General features: G+C 37.8%; 2 protein-coding genes across 2 annotated transcripts; one reads left to right on the forward strand and one right to left on the reverse strand.

The window, feature by feature from the left end:
• Window positions 1-870: 870 nt before the first annotated feature.
• LOC113777364 (kinesin-like protein KIN-12D) lies at window positions 871-4,221 on the reverse strand. Its single transcript, XM_027322397.1, has 11 exons — window positions 3,788-4,221; window positions 3,419-3,503; window positions 3,238-3,324; window positions 2,890-3,009; window positions 2,668-2,790; window positions 2,494-2,577; window positions 2,216-2,379; window positions 2,054-2,125; window positions 1,863-1,958; window positions 1,314-1,550; window positions 871-1,081 (listed from the first exon to the last, which is right to left on the reverse strand). The coding sequence occupies exons 1-11, from the start codon at window positions 4,219-4,221 to the stop codon at window positions 871-873; spliced, it is 1,713 nt and encodes a 570-aa protein (XP_027178198.1).
• A 10,209-nt stretch (window positions 4,222-14,430) lies between these two features.
• LOC113777365 lies at window positions 14,431-15,048 on the forward strand. The gene is made up of 2 exons (XM_027322398.1): window positions 14,431-14,526; window positions 14,626-15,048. Exons 1-2 carry the CDS (start codon window positions 14,431-14,433, stop codon window positions 15,046-15,048), a joined length of 519 nt encoding a protein of 172 aa, XP_027178199.1.
• Window positions 15,049-16,854: the final 1,806 nt, after the last annotated feature.

A 16,854-nucleotide genomic window follows, 5' to 3' on the forward strand; every position in this document is an offset into this window, starting at 1 on the left:
ATGGATAGGAACTGGTAAAACAACTGGAAAATGGCCTGATGCATTTTTTATGTTCTACAGGTTTCAGTCTTCCAACATGCGTATTTTCTTTGGCACTCTGATAAAGTTGCAAAATTAACTATGCTAATGAAATGTTCTTGTAATTAAGAATCTCTAGAAGTGCCTGCAAAATTGGTTCATGATTAAGCCCTTCAGCTTTCCAATGTTATTAATATGAAGCAGGAACTCATGACTATAAAATTCTGCTTTGGTCTTCTTTCTTTTTTCACTGATGGAGCTAGAGAATAATCAAGAAAAAACCTTATATTTGATCTTTCACCCATTCTGGTTAGGCATCCAAATGCAAACTAGCTTTCAATAATCACAACATCAAAGAAATAAATTTTAACAAGTGAGACAGAAAAACTAAGATGAATTTTCCTATAACTGCACTAGGAGCATCCCATGACTTTAAAAATTGAAAATCACAAGATCTTGTTTCCTTCAACAGTTGTTCGAACCATCTCAAGCTCTATCTGAGAAAGAACCATTTTTGTAACATCTCTGTCAATGATAACATCTCTCTAGTAGTTTTTTTTTTTTTTTTGGACTCAACTTTGTTGTATATTTTATCAAGAGCAATTTCCACAGCAGCTTCAGCAAAATCAGGTTCTAGGCTCTCACTAGCCTTCCTCCTCTTCATCAACTCCTATTCCATGGACTTCCTAGCTTTTGAGCCATCTTCTATGTTGGCTCTCAACTCAAGATTTTCACTCTTTGAGCAATCTCACATTCTCACATATTTTTCCAACATCCAACTTCAAAGCAGATATTGTGCTTTTCTTGGCCTGCAGCTGAGATTTGAGTTCTTGGCCTTTTGCAACAACTTCTTTAAGAGAGTCGTTTTTCAGCTTGAAATTCATTTGCTGAAGCAGCTAAAGAGGCCAGCAACAAAAATTCCTTTTTCTTGAGCTCTTCAACCTCAACTGTCAAGATGTCATTGGCTTTCATCAGTTCACTTGTCCTTATATCAGCATCTTTCACTGTGTGTTGGTCCTTTTCTGATTTTGAAACCAGGCAAGATGCTTTGTGTCTTCCTCGGCTGCAATTAACTTCGCATGGCCAAGTTCAGCTTCAAGAAACTGCAAAATGTAGGAATTTTTGTTTTCCAGAATGACGAGTGAAAAGAATAAGATATTTTCAAGTACTACAAGAATGAATAAAAGGATGTAATGGGGTATGGTTACAGATATTCCCAAACAACAAAGTTCAAAATCTTTTTGTGGCCAAAAATCCATATTATCACATTTCGTAACATCAAAAATCCATCAAACCATGAACTTGAGCAAGGTAGAAAAGCTATTACCTTATGGAAGTTTGTAGTTGATCTGCAACTTGATCCAAATGCTCCATCATCTGATCCAACTTCTTCACGTAAAGAACTCTTTGCCACTACAGCACTGTACTTTCCCTCCTCCCTTAATATCTCATTTGTCTTGGAATGACAATCACCTCCAATCTGATATTCTGTAACAAGCTCTTCATCCAGCCAATCAGCAACCCATACTTTACTGGATAATTCGAAGAGTTTACATTGTTATGGACATGCTTCACTTGCTGAGAAAACTTCAAAGTGTTCAAAGTTTCAGCAGAGCAGCTGATGAACAGAAATTAAGATCAGATTCTTATATTACAGTACCTCTTACCTTTTAGCCACAATAAGAACAGAAAATAGCCAAAACATAGTACGAACCAAATTGAAGGGCTAACATTGGCTATTATCATTGTTTTTGAGTCCCCACTGAGAGACTCCTGTATTTGACTTTGTATCAAAACAATGGTAACATGTGCATGACTGAAACCAAGGACACAAGAATAAATACTTGTTGAACTTTAGTAGAAATGTGAGTCTTGAATCTCTATATGGCAGATGCCTTGGTCTCCCATTCGCCACATTCACAAGAGCCTTTATTACATGACTACAAGAAGAAATTTGTAGTTAAATTTAGTTTTTAGCAGTACATGACCAAAATGGCATCATTGCCAATTAATAAAATAATGATAATGGTAGTACCTGAGAGCAAACAAGGATTCATTTATACAAGCCTCCTTTAGAGGCTCAGCTTCAATGCAAAAAGCTTTTTGCCTGTCGTAAATCAGAAGTAATGTGAAAATTGTGATTCAGTACAATAGACTTTTGACTAATTAATGAATAACAAGCTTGATCATGATGCACTGCCTCTCCAAACCTGCAAGATCAATAAGGTTTAGCCTGACAAAATGGAAGTAACAGCTGCTATCTTTTTCCCACATACTCTGAATTTCACCGGTAAGAATGGTAGGTGATAGGCTCCTGTCTTTGTTTGTATTGGTAGCTGCAACTTTCTTATTTAAAGAACCCTAAACCAACAAATTAAAATTCACCATTTTGAAACATCTTAATATATCACTACATCCTGCATGTACTAAAATGATTGTGATGGCCAAGCAATATAAACAATAATATTCAGTCACCTGTCTCAGAAGTTCAAGAATATCACCAACAGCTTGGACTCTTAGTTCAGAAAGATTTTCAACGTATACACCTTTCTTAGTATCCTCCTGCAGCATAAAATAGGAAATGTGGTGATCAGATGATATGCAATACCTTAACTCATTCTAATTATCATATTAGTCCAAATAGAAAACTGAAAATACCAGCAGGCTAGTTGGTGAAGTGTCCAGCAGATCAATAATTTGTTCATTATAGATCTCCAACAGTGGACATTTACAGTTAAATTTTAACTTCTGATCCATACGGCTTTCCTCTTCCTAAGAGTACAAGTGCCAAACAAGCATGTTCAGGTTAAAGTTTAACATTTTCTTTATTAGAAATTTAGTTGACAAAGCAAGCAAGAATGTCAATCTTACAGATCTGATTCTTCTGAACAGGAAGTCAAATATGCGGGATACCATACCACAATTTAAGCTAGGTTTACTACATTGTTGTTCAATTTCACCAAGCATTGTGTATGTTTTTCCACTTCCTGCCTGCATTATTTATCTTTCTTGTCAGAACAAGCCATTAACTTGAACCAAAAGCAAAGAAAACTGAGCAGGTTAAGGCAATTGAACTTAACTGACATAGGTAAAAAGACATGGTTCAATTTATTTTAACATCTAAAACCCAACGAAAGGCTGACAGTCATCGATTTAAAAACTCTGGCAGCTAGTAAGATGTCTGCTGACTTTACAAAGACTAGAACTTTCTTTTCATACCTGCCCATAAGCAAGCAGCATACAACAATTGTATCCAGATAAGGAATTCTCCACCATTGCCACACCAATAATCCTGAAAAGTGTTTCCTGCAAAAGGACTATAAGAATTTCAATTGCAGTAGCTTAAAACTGTATACAGCTTTAGAAAAGCTATAATCAGCTTGTTGAGTTTTTTAGAAACCTGGTCTACTGTTTCACATGCAACATGATCAAATGTAAATCTTATTTTGAGGTTCCCCAGTCCAGGTGACACTTTCTGCTGAATCCTGCTTTAAGCACGGAGAATAACTATCAGTGCTTTTCTCTACACTACTGAGAGGCCACACTTGTACCAAATTTTTACGAATCCTACTGCAAATTAATGTTAACCTCCATAATTAACATGTACTGATGCAAGTAAAATGATAATATAATTTTGGACCTACTCATCAAGGATTGAAAATAATCTATCCCATAGGATTAAACTGCTACATTTATACTGGAACTATATAGAATTTAATAGAATTCATTTCACAGAAATAACCTAATTACTTGTACGTTGTTCTCTGACCAGAAGGATGAATCCTTCTTGGTTTCAAAATGATGAACTTCAGCAGTATTCCTGGCAGAAAATGAACTACTGCTAGAAACAGATAGCCCTTCAGGAAGAGCAGAAATCTTGGACTTCCGAGCACTGCCAGTGACCGGTGAAGGTTTTCTAGCCAAACAAGAACATGAACTCGGAGGCTTGCTCATATTACTCTTGGTCGTACTCGAGTAACTGCACCAGGGAATTATACTGCTCATATCAATTTTCCCTTCATCCTTCATTCCCGCAGCAGTTGAACTAGAAGAATCACTTCTTTCTTGCCTATTGGGTGTAACCTGAGAACACAACGAGTCCTTTGTGTCCATTGGAACATGCCCAGTTTCTTCAAGATTTCTTGATACTTGCCAGAATTTCAGTACAAGAACTTCAGATGATCTCTCAACACTGTAGTACATATTTGAGGACAATAATATGAAGCATAACAAGAGTAACAAGGAAAGAATGGACTTTGGATTTTCTACCCGAAAGAGAGAGTGAGAAAACACGAATTATACAGAAAAAAGGCTGATTTTATATTGATTTTGAAATTCAGTAACAAGGAAAATGAACTAAAGATTTATGGCACAAAAGTTTGAATTAGTTTGATCACAATGGCCACTCTCCAATAGTCAACCAAGAAAATTGAAAGGGCAACTTAAAATTTGTTGATAAGTAATTATTTTACTAGTTTTTGTTTAGTCATTTGATTTATTTTTAACTGTGTTTTTAATTAAAAATGATGAAATTAAGCTATTTTAGTTAACATTCATTCAAAGTGAGGAATTGAATTGGAAAATGCTTTTGAGCAAAATTAATGCACTTTTTGGATAATTTTTGTAAGGAATTGAAGCACGTGGAAGTTGCAAAGATTCAAATTGAGATGATTATAATGTAATCTCTAACATAAACCGTGGAAGGCCGGCCAACAGTAGATTGCAATTGATTCTCCCTGTTATATTGCGATTCCACTACTTATTTTGTCCTTCTTGGTCTTTTTGGAGCTGCAAGGTTAAATGGGGACCATTTCTCCCACTGTTCATTTACCTTTGGTAATTTTCTTTTGGACCATCTTGTCCTTTTGTCTTGGTTATCTTGTTATTTGCAATTCAATTTTGGACTTTTTTTTTTTGACGAAACGATAAGATTTTTCCATTCAGTAAAAGAAATGTACATGTGCGAGCAAAGGCTCGAAAAACTTTACAACTAGTGCTCAATTGCACTGAGGAAAATACCATTCCTCATCCACAAAAATGCCTAAGGCATAAGAACTTAAACTTTCACATCTTGTCATATTTTCTTCACTAACCAACTCAAAAGAGCACATGCGAAACATCTTCTATAATTCAACAATGTCATCAATCAGAGTTGTTAAACAACTGTCTGAAGAGCTCGGATGCTTTAACTGTCTCAGTAACTCCTTGTTGTGGGACAAAATTTTGATTTTGTCCCAGTGTTGCTCCATAGCTTTATATAAGACCAGTTTAACTGCTACTGCATCATCAAGGAGCTTGGTTCCAAGTGTTCTCTCCTTTAGTGCCCATTCTGCAATCCTTATTTGCGAGTATGTCTTAGCTATAGCTCCAATTCCAAATGACGATTGCCTTTGCTGACTATCTTCATGCTCCTGATGGTGCACTGTCTGGGTAGAAGCTGTTTCTCTTGTGCTCATTCTATCCTTGGTTTTTCCTAGTTCCTCTTGTTCCAACCACTCCTTCTGAGCCTTGTTCATTGTCCTCACTGGTGGACTTCTACATTGGTTTTCGAAAGCCTGTTTGTTTCTTTTCCCTAGTTGCTCTTGTTCCAACCACTCCTTCTGAGCCTTGTTCATTGTCCTCACTGGTGGACTTTTGCTTTGGTTTTCGAAAGCTTGTTTGTTTCTTTCTTTCCACACTTGCCACAGAATGTTTGCAGTCAGTCCAATATGCTATGCTCCTTCTGGTCTTGTCTTTGCCTCTAATATTTTGCACGACCATCGTTTGAAGTTTCCTTGTTGATCTCTAGCTCCATCCCATTGAATTGGGGCCACCTTCCATATATCCATGGTATTTGGACAGTTTAATAGAAGATGTTCCACTGTTTCCTAACACTCCCCACAAGCTCTACATACTGGATCTCCCATTCCTGTCCTTCTAAAGATTGCTTCCTTAACTGGCAATGCCTCTTTAATGCACTTCCATATAAACAGCTTAATCTTATGTTTTATGTTTAGCTTTCAAAGAGTATTCAACATCTGTTTCAGTTGCTGACTTCCTTCCATTATGCTTGGACCAGCTTCTCCTGATTTTACCTTCTCAGAACTGTCCCTTTCCTCCATCAGAAGTTTGTATCCAGATTTTACAGAATAACAACCTCCCTCATTATGTTGCCAAAAATAGCTATCCTCCCTGCCTATTAAACTTATAGGAATGCTCAAAATCCTCTCTGCATCTTTTTGGTTAAAAGTTCTGAAGATGGTGTTTCTATCCCAACTTTTATGAATGATAAGCTCATGCACCATCCTCAATGAATTGTTAAGAGGTCTTGGGGTAATAGGCTTACCAGAGGATGTTCCCGGGATCCATTTATGCTCCCAGATGTTTCTGCTTCTCCCATCCCCAATCCTCCTGATTACCCCTTTTTCAATTAAGCTTCTGGCTCCTAAAAGCCCTTGCCAAATCCAAGAAGCATTCTTTTGAGCTTTACACTTGAATATGGAATCCTTGGGGAAATACTTAGCTCTAAGAACTTTACTGATAAGTAGATTTGGCTTGGTTAATATCCTCCATATCTGCTTCCCCAACAAGGCCTTGTTAAAAGCCTCTATATTCTTGAATCCCAAACCACCTTCAGGTCTATCCAGAGCCATTTTTTTCCATGACAGCCAGTGTATCTTGCTTTTCCCATCCGTTTCTCCCTACCAGTAGTTAGCCATAGATGCAGTGATGTCTTTGCACAGTTTCCTTGGCAGTTTAAAATAAGACATGGCATAAGTAGGCATTGCCATAGAGATAGCCTTCAACACTACCTCCTTGCCTGCACTACTTAGCAACTTGTTTTTCCAACTCTGAAGCTTCCTTGTTATGTTTTCTCTGATGAAACCAAACACCTGATCTTTTGTTCTTGTTATCACCATTGGAAGGCATAGATACTTTCCTTATGTCATTTCCACCATTCCACCTAGAGCACTGCATACTTCCTTCCTTTGCTCCAGAGAGATGTTTTTGCTAAAAAAAATAGCTGGTTTATCCAGATAAATCAGCTGACTTGATGCCTCTTCATACGTTTTGAGGATCTTCATAATTTCATTGGCCTGTTGAGTGCTGGCTTTACAGAAAATGAGTGAGTCATCTGCAAAAAAGAGATGTGTAATGATAGGCCCTTGCCTACTAATTCTCAGCCCCTTTATCTCGTTCCTTCCTTCTGCTTTTCTCAGTAAACTTGAGAATCCTTCTGAACAAATTAAGAAAAGGTAGGGAGACAAAGGATCTCCCTGCCTTATTCCTTTCCTTGGTGTAACAAAACCTTTGGTTTTCCCATTGTAGTTGAAGGAGTAAGTAACAGTAAGCATACAACTAGTAATCCAGTTGATCCATTGTGGACAGAATCCCATCTTCTGCATGATTGCCTGCAAAAAATGCTACTCCACCCTATCGTAGGCTTTAGCCATGTCCAACTTGATTGCCATGTATCCTTCTAATCCTTGCCTTTTATTTTTGAGATAGTGCATATACTCATGGGCTAGGATCACATTGTCTAAAATCTGCCTATCAGGAATAAAAGCTGATTGTGTATTACTAATGCAGATGTCTAGAACAGGCATTAGCCTATTAGCCAGAATTTTAGATATTATTTTGTAAATCACACTGCACAGGCTAATAGGCCTAAAGTTTTTCAAGCAAGTTGGATTCAGCATTTTAGGAATGAGGGAGATGGCAGTGTGGTTAATTGATTTGAGCATATGGCCAGTGTTAAAAAAAGAAAGAATAGCAGGGATGACATCTCTTTTAATAATGTTCTAGAATCTTTGAAAGATGAGGGGTGACATGCCATCCTGTCCTGGAGCTTTATCAGGCTGCATGGAGAAAAATGCTGCCCTGATCTCTTTCTCTTCTATTGGTTTAGTTAGCTTAGCATTCGTCTCTTGAGTTATGGAATGGGGAATACTCTCTAAAACCTCTGACATATCACTCCTACCTCCACTAGTAAAAAGCTATCTAAAATACTCTGAAATTTCTGAAACTACTTCTTCATCATTCTCAGTCCATGAGCCATTTTCCTTCTGCAACTTTCTGATTCTATTGCTTGTTCTCCTCCCCTTAACATGAGCATGGAAGTACTTTGTATTCTTATCTCCTTCTCTTAGCCAATTGATCCTGGCTTTTTTACTCCAGAAATTTTCTTCCTTAGTATAGGCTACTTTGAGCTGAGTCTTAAACTCAGCGATTTTCTCTTTTCTGTTCTCACAGTTTGAGTCTTTCTCTTTCCAGCTCCTCTTTTATCTCCTCAATCCTGCTTTTGGAGTTGGCTTTGAATGTATTTCTCCACTTCAGAAGTTCAATCCTACGGTTTCTAATCTTCTTTGTAACTTTGAACATACGTGATCCAACTTCCTCTTTTTGCCAAGCTCTTTCCACTACCTGATGCACCTCTTCCCTTTGAAGCCACCTTTTATCAAAATAAAATCTCTTTTTCTTTTTTTCCTTCCCTGGACAAGTGTTTAAACACAAAATACTATGATCAGAGGCGTAAGTGTCAATGTGTTGACAACTCGCCTTTTCAAAAGTCTGGCACCACTCAAAGCTTCCCAAACACTTGTCCAGTCTTTGCCTAACCTCACCTTCATTATCCCAATGGTTACTCCAGGTCCAAGGGTGACCTTCGAATCCTATGTCAACCAAATTATTTTTATCCAGGAGGTCCTTAAAATCTCTAAAGCTCCTCTCTTCTCTAGCTACACCACCCCACTTTTTTTCATTAGACAAAATATCATTGAAATCCCCAGCTATTATAAATCTGCTTCCCCACAGCCTACTTCTCTCTTTTAGAACCTTCTATTGATTCTTCCTAATCTGAGCATCACAGCTCGCATACACACCTATAAACCACCATACACACTTGAAATCTATATCCTCTATCTTAACTTCAATGGTGAAGGCAGTCTGATGCACTTCCAACACCTGAGTGTCTTCCTTCCACAACAAAGCCATCCCACCAGCCTTATTCATAGCCTCCACCACTGCACTATTCTCAAACCTCAGGCCCCTAGCAATCCTATCTACTCTCTGTTTCCTATTCTTGGTTTCACTTAAGAAGATCAGGTTTGGAGAGAGAAGGGTATTTACCTCCCTCAAATGGGGAACTGTCAAGGGGCTCCCCACTCCTTGACAATTCCACACCAAGACTCTCATATTTGCATGGGGGCCCCATTTAGGATGGACCCCACCTCCTCTCTTACCCTTTCTATCTGGACAACCTCCATCATGGATTTGGTCTTTTTACAGACGATCTCTTGCTTCTGTAAATCCTCCATCTCCTCATCACAAAACAACATCTTTCTTTTTCATTCCCTACAACCCTAAGGTCCTGATCATTTAACTCCATTAAGGGCTTTCTAGTTATAACAGGAGTCTTCAGTTTCCTATAGGACCTTTTTATCTGTTTCTTAACTGCCTCCTGGACCTTACTACTCCTAAGAAACTCTTCCTGGATTTCTGTCTCCCCTACACTATGCTCCTGGATCCTATTTTCCTGACCTATCCCTGGTGATATCATGTCACAATCCTCCTCCCTCAGTTCCATCCCTACTGGTCTTTGCCTCTCTTCCACTATGGCTTGATCTGTCAGGAGAGGTCCTTGTTTTCCCAAGGCCCTGTGCTGATAAACAACATCAGAACCTCGTTCTACTGCACTATCATCTAGCCTACTAGGTGGGCTAATGTTATGGTTCCCCAAGCTCTTCACTTCCCTTTCCTTATCCAGGAGTCGTTTACTTCTGTTTTCCTTATCTGCATTCTCAAGGAACTCCAAAAGCCTATCTCCTGCTAGTGTCCTATTCCTCTCCCTCTCAACCATCTCTCCATCCTGGAATTTTCAATATCTTTTGTCCTTATTCAGTTCAGTTCTCAAAGGTCTTTCCTTACTAGAACTTCTGGTGCTTCCTGCTCTTATCCAAGGCCATATTGGTTCTCTGAGAGCCTTGCCATCGTAACTCTCTGTTCTTTGCATGATCTTTCACTATGGCCTACAACACCACAATTATAACAAAAGTTTGGACATCTCTCATACTTGAACACAACCCACTTAAACGTTCCTGCTGTTTGCACCACTGTGCCTCTAAGAAGGAGTGCTGATAAGTCTACTAGGGCCAAAATTTTGAGGTGTCTACCCTCCTTTCCCCCAGTTTGAGGGATAATAACCTCTTTCACTTCCTTAAACACTGCTCCAATCTTCCTACCAACCACTTTTAGAGGGAATTCCTGGAGAAGGCCAAAAGATGGCTTCTCGTTTGACTTGTAGATACTGTGGGAAGATAAATCACACTGAGGATGATTATTAGAGGAATGGATGAAAGTGCTTAGTTTGTGGGGGTACCGACCATCAAATTAGCAACTGCCCGAAGAAACAACCACGAGGGAATAGTGCTCAACAAGTGGATAGAACCAAACCTAGACAAACTAATGAAAGAGGGAACCGATCAAAAGTACCAGCACGGGTATATGCCTTAGACAAGTAACAAGCTCCGGAGTCATTTGAGACAATGGAAGGTAAAAATTTTGCGGATGAAATTTTCTTAAGGGGGAGAGAGTATGAGGACCTGAAAATTTCTTTAGAATTTCCTCCCAATTTTGAGACATTAATTTATATTTCCTTCTATATTTCTTTACTTGACTATTTAACTATTTACTAACCCTAAATTTTATGGTGATTTCATTAGTTGAGTCAAGAGTTTTACTTTTACTTTTAGAGTTAAAGTTATGATTTGTGCATTTTAGTAGTGTGATCGATTGGTGAGGTATGTGCACTAAATTTGATAGATAAGAGCGGGTATTAAATAAGAGGAAATATGTGGTTAAAAAGTGCTAAGAGTAAGTTAGTGAATCATAAGTTAAGATAAAAGTATAAGAGAGTTAAGAAAATAGGCTTGAATTGACGTGCGCCGTTTGTTACCGATGGAGGACACCACTTGACCAATACTTTCTTACCCTAATCTCCTTGTTTTTATTTCATTTAATCTTCCCCAAAATTAACCCTAAGCTAGCCGAAATTCTTCACTAAAAACAAGAGGAAAAGAAACAAAAAAAAGAGGAAAATTGGGGCTTGCCAAGTGTTGGCCATCCATGCAACCATTGACTAAGAAACTTTCTTCCTTCTTATCTTTCCTCTAGCCACAATTTTCCTTCATTTTTCCACCTTCTTGGCTGAAATTTTGAAGAGAGAAAAGAGAGATATTTAAGTCATTAACTAGATATTAATCCTTGTCTTTTCAAGTGTCAACCATCCATGGAACTTTGACCAAGACCAAGACAACTTTTTTTCACCATTAAGCTTCCATTTCACCATTATTTCTCTTCATTCTTGGTTGGGCTGGCCGAGAGAAAGGGAGAGAAAGGAAACCAACCTCTAGCCTTGATTTTTTGCTCAATTCATGAAAAATCCAAACACTAACTCTAATCCATAGCGATTAATCTTGAGTTAAGTTTGGAGGGAAGCTTTTGGTGGAGTTATTTGGGGAAGAAAACTCTTGAGTTGTTTGTTATCTTGGGGTTTTGAAGTAAAATTTCTAGAAAACATCTCTTTTTACTTTTTTCTTGAGATTTATGCAAGATATATTATGATTGAAGTTGAAGGAAGCATGTTTATGTTAATTTCATGGTTTTGCTACGGTTTGGTGATGTTGTTGCTAGGGTTTGGTTAATTTTCAGCTTAGGTATATGTTGGTTATACCTAGTTTTGTGGTTAAAATAAGTACTCTATGTATCCTATACCTTGTGAACTTGATTTGGGGCTGTCTTGTAGTGAGAATAAAGCCTTGAAAATGGTTGAAAACTAGGGAAAATAAGGGGAAGTGCTTCTAAAATTTTTTTCGCAGGAGACCTTGAGCAGTCTTGGGAAATCTATTATATCTTGGTGTAGAAAAATCCAAATTGAGTTCCATTTGTTGATTTAAAATTAGACTCGTAGGCCTTTTAACCGTGAAATTTTCAGAATTTTGCTCAATTCCTATGACTATGTGATTTTTCAAATTTGTCTGAATTTCCATTCCTGTTCTGTCTTTCTACTGGATAAAGCAGCCGCTTCAGATTGGATTTTGACTGATTTGTGGACAGAATCTTGTAAAGGTGTCTTCTAAGAAATTGTAACCCTTTGAATCTATTTTTCAACGGTATAAGGTTTATAAATTTTGGACTTAAGAAACTTGAGATATGATTTTTCAAATAGTGTCACGCAAAACTGGAAAAAATTCTGTTTTCTTAAAACTGTCCTTACTTTCACTTCCATCTTCAAGTTGGAGTTGTTGAATCATTTTAAGCTTGATTTTTCTTTTGGAATAATGTGACTTGGCATAGTGGATCTCATAGCAATTTATAAATGTGATTTTAGGACGTGGAGGTGAGGTCGGAAGTGCACATGAGGCGAACACTTGAACTTGTACCGTGGTGAGTGTTCCTTGCATGTGTATGGTTTAAATGACTATGTGAAATATTGTGAATATTGCTGGAATGTTAAATGCTTTCTAATGATTGTTAAATGGATTTTCGATGGGTGAGTATGTACTTTATCGCACTCGACCCAGGCAAAAGTGAATTTCAATGATTAAATGCTACTTGAGCATGAATGTAAGCCTTTTGGCTGAACTGGACCCTTGCCCTTCGTTGCCAGTCAACTCAAGCCAGAAACGAATTTGGTCGAGCGACTAGTGACCCTGAGACAATATTTTGTATATTCGAGTATTACCACGAAATCTGGTGGAGAACTGGCCAGTTGATTCAATGCAATGATATAAATGAATGAATGACAAGAACATTGAAGGAGTTTTCACTTGCAAACGTTTTCTAATGTTGGAGGGATAAGGAAAATGGTTGGTGAATGAATGAATGAATGGCTCCAAATGAGCACGTATCCTTTCGATGATTGAATGTTTATTTCTTGAATGACTGGATATTTTGTGCAAAGTGTTCAAACTGTTAAATGCCATATTTCCATGGTTTCTCTATCTGATTGCTTGTTTAGGAACCTTACTGGGTTTTTAGCTCATTCCTTTAGTTTTTGTTTTCCTTATAGGAATGGAGGACCGAAGCAATTAAGTGTGAACTAGAGTGTATAACCCTCTTGTACTTATACTTTTGGTTGATATGATATATTTTGACATTTGATATTGTATCATACGTTTGGCTTTTCGGTTGTAAATAAGTTTACATTTTGGTTGAATTGTAGAACTTAAATGTTATTTTGGAGACTTGAATGATTAATCTTGAGAGTTGATTGAGTGAGTGAGTGAGTCGTGACGAGAGTTGGGCAGACGATCCACCAAACTCTTGGGTACGCCCTAGGAGGAAGGTGGGGTCATCACAGGTGGTAGCAGAACTATTTCGCGTAGTCTCTGCGCAGGGTGAGGTTGGGCCAAGTGGTGTTATGCTCCCAATTACGTGAAAAGCGTAAAGGATTAGATGCCCTTCTTGAGCGTAAGCTGTGAATCATGAATGTTATAGGCATAAACCCTTTAGGCATAAACCCTTTTTCTTGATACTTGGAGAAGATAGATATGTACGTCAGGTAGAAATCTCTAATGTCGGTAATTTACTCTTGGGACCGGCTGGCTCAAGTTGTGAATTATCTTCTTTCGGATTCTTGTACCCGAGTACTAAAGAGTTGAAACTTTTATGATGATTACGAATGAAATTGAGGTAAGTGTGGAAATGCGATTAGGCCATGCTTATATGAGTTGCTTTTAGCTCAAGAGAGTAGGTTATTACCTTGGATTGGCATTACTAATGATATATTTGAATTGGTACATGCAATTGAAGAGTTTTGTACTTTGACTAATTTGAGATGCTTATGGATGAGGTTGTACAAGTGAACCTAACCAAGGGAGGTCAAGGGTATGCAGGCCTTAATGAATTTAATCTTGAGCCTAAAAGTAGGGCAATCTGCGCTGAGGGAGAAGTAGAATCAGTTGGTTCGATAATGACCTAGGTTAGAGACTCGAGAATGCAGGACGTTGGTATAGGTAACAGGGATGACAAGTCATTTCTTGTTCTACCACTGTATGTATGCTGCTAGTGACGTGTTAATGCTAATGTGTATGGTATCTGTTTTGTTTTACGCGCTTGGTTTTGATCAATTTGATATGTAAAGTATCTTTTTAACTTGATGAATGAACTTGAAATGTTATACATGTACTAAGTGCATTTCCTTATCTTTGACTGTGGGATTTAAAAATGTCTTTCTTTTTCTGTTATAGTCGGCTTATTTTGTTTATGTGATACATAACCTTTTGAAAAAAAAAAAAGAAAGAAGGGTATGGAGGGTAGACGAAGTCAAGGACGAGGGGCTAGTCGGGGACGTGAGGCTAGCCGTGGACGTGGTGGTAGGCAAGTACAATAGACGTGGTGGTAGGCTAGTACAAGAACCAAGAGAAACAAGAGATGCGGCGGCAGAGCAGCAACAGGAACCAAGGGGCCAAAGCAGGGGATCAAGTAGCAACGACAATACAACAAATGGCTAATATTTTAGCGCAATTGGTAGAGCAACAAGGCCAAACTCTAGTGAATCAGCTTAGGTACCCTGAAAACGTTGAGGACAGGGCTCTAGAGCGTTTTCAAAAGTTTTTTCCTCCTAAGTTCCTTGGAGGGCCTGATCCAGAGACCGATGAGCATTGGTTGGAGGCTATGGTTGATATTTTTATGGCCTTGAATTATACGGAGGAAAGACAAGTGGCATTTGCTGTCTTTCAGTTTGAGAGACCCGCTCTGGCGTGGTGGAATGTTATTAGGGCAAAATGGGAGAGAGAACATACAGCATGGATTTGGGTAAACTTTATGAGAAAGTTTAATGAGAAATACTTCCCACCTCTAGTCCAAGAGAAGAGAGAGGATGGTTTTGTTAGGTTACGTCAGAAAACCTTAAGCGTAGCCGAATATGAAACCCAATTCACTAAATTATCTAAATTTGCTCCTGAACTAGTGCTTACGGAGCAGAGGAGGGTGAGACGGTTTATACAGGGGTTGAATCTGGAGATCCAAGAAGCTTCAGCAGCTGCTTGACAGGTGTCGAGCCTGTGCAATAATAATTGCCTACTCAAGAAAAATACAGATTTTGTATATAGCGGTGAGTAGGGTCGAATCCACAAGGACTGGGGATAATTCGTTTCTTCTAGAATTCAGCGCATGAGGGATTTTTAAAAAATATAAAATTACTAACTAACTAACTAATGAAATAACTAATAGAAATAAACAAGAATTAATCAATAACTAATACGACTCTAGCCAAAGGTGCAATTTTTCAGACACGGTCCAAGCAACTGATCATCAATGCGAAGATAATTCAATTACTCATTACTAGATTGGTTATAGTTGTCATACACGCAATAAACAACCAACCTTTCCTTACCTTTTCGATAGTCAAGGTACGACCATTAACTATTTCCTTAACCAAGAAATAACCCTAGGTACGACCATAGGATTTAATTTCTCAATTGCAATAAGAATTAGAAAAGCCCAACCCTAACCAACAAACACGCTACGAGGGTTTGTTTAAGTTAGATCATACGTTTCCCTAACATGAAACCAATCACGCTAGTCGCCACTGGTATTAATCAATAGAACAATTACAGATTCAATCAATTAATATGACAGTAGATTATTAGGTTAATTCGAATATCGGACCCTTGACATTCAAATAACAAAACAATCATAAGCAATGAAACTAGAAAACGTACAAATACCAATGAATAAAAGAAATAAATAAAATAATTCGATCTCACAGATGTTTGGAACCGCGTCTTCAAATTAACCTTCGGCTAGAAAAAGAAGTTAGTTCATCTTCATGAAGGAAATCCCATGCGAAATTGCAGAAGTCATTCTCGAAAACATTGTTCTCTCTTAAGATGATTCAGTTCGGTGGAATCATGAAAGAAAAGCAAACTATAAAAGATGACTAATTGTTCTAAACAATTGTCTCCAAAACAATTGCTCTCAAACAATAGAAAACGCATAAGACGGCCAAAGATGGCCAAGTCCCGTCTGACCAAAAGTTGTCTGCTAATTGGGATTATATATTCCTCATACTATGGAAAGAAAATAAGTAGGAATCAGCCGAGAAACTAGCTTTCTCCCTACCTTTTTGCTTGTGTCGGCTGGCTCTCCCAAGGCTCCCTGGAGTCCTCCTCACAATTGACCTCTATCTCCTCTTTGACCGCGGCCAACAAACTAGGAGATTTCCTAGTTGACACATTTCTTATTTGTGCTGAACTACCTTTTGTCAGTTCAAATCATATTCGGTAATTTTTCACCTTTTTATCACATTTTGCTCCAAATTCCTGTAATAAGCACAAATACCAAAAGTGAATAAAATCTAATAATTAATCCCTATTTGGTAAGGTAATAGGGAAAATTAATTACAAAATAAATAGCAAAATTGTAATCTATCAATTCCCCCCACACCTAAACCATGCTTGTCCTCAAGTATAAGAACAACAAATCAAACAATCAAATTCAAACAGTGGTTGTTGCTCAAATCTTCTATTGCCAAGATACAATTAAAACATATGTCAAGTATTGGTGGCAATTTTCAAGAAATATCTCTCTAGTTAGTTTTCAAGATCAAGAACTCTTTCAATTTATGACTAACTAATCTAAGAATATAAAATATTAAACCAGCATCCATAAGCAAATGGTTCGACTATTAAGCAAAATCTCAACATTAAAATTCATGGATCAGCGGGCTAACAATTTATTCAAACACTTTCACACCTTTCACTATTAGCACATTTTTTTTCTAAAATATCCCCACACTTGTTTGATTTTTTTTTTAGGGGAAATGCTTAGTTTTTAGCCATTCAAGCGTTTTGA

The sequence above is a fragment of the Coffea eugenioides genome, chromosome 7, assembly GCF_003713205.1.
Source record: "Coffea eugenioides isolate CCC68of chromosome 7, Ceug_1.0, whole genome shotgun sequence".
NCBI lineage: Eukaryota > Viridiplantae > Streptophyta > Magnoliopsida > Gentianales > Rubiaceae > Coffea > Coffea eugenioides.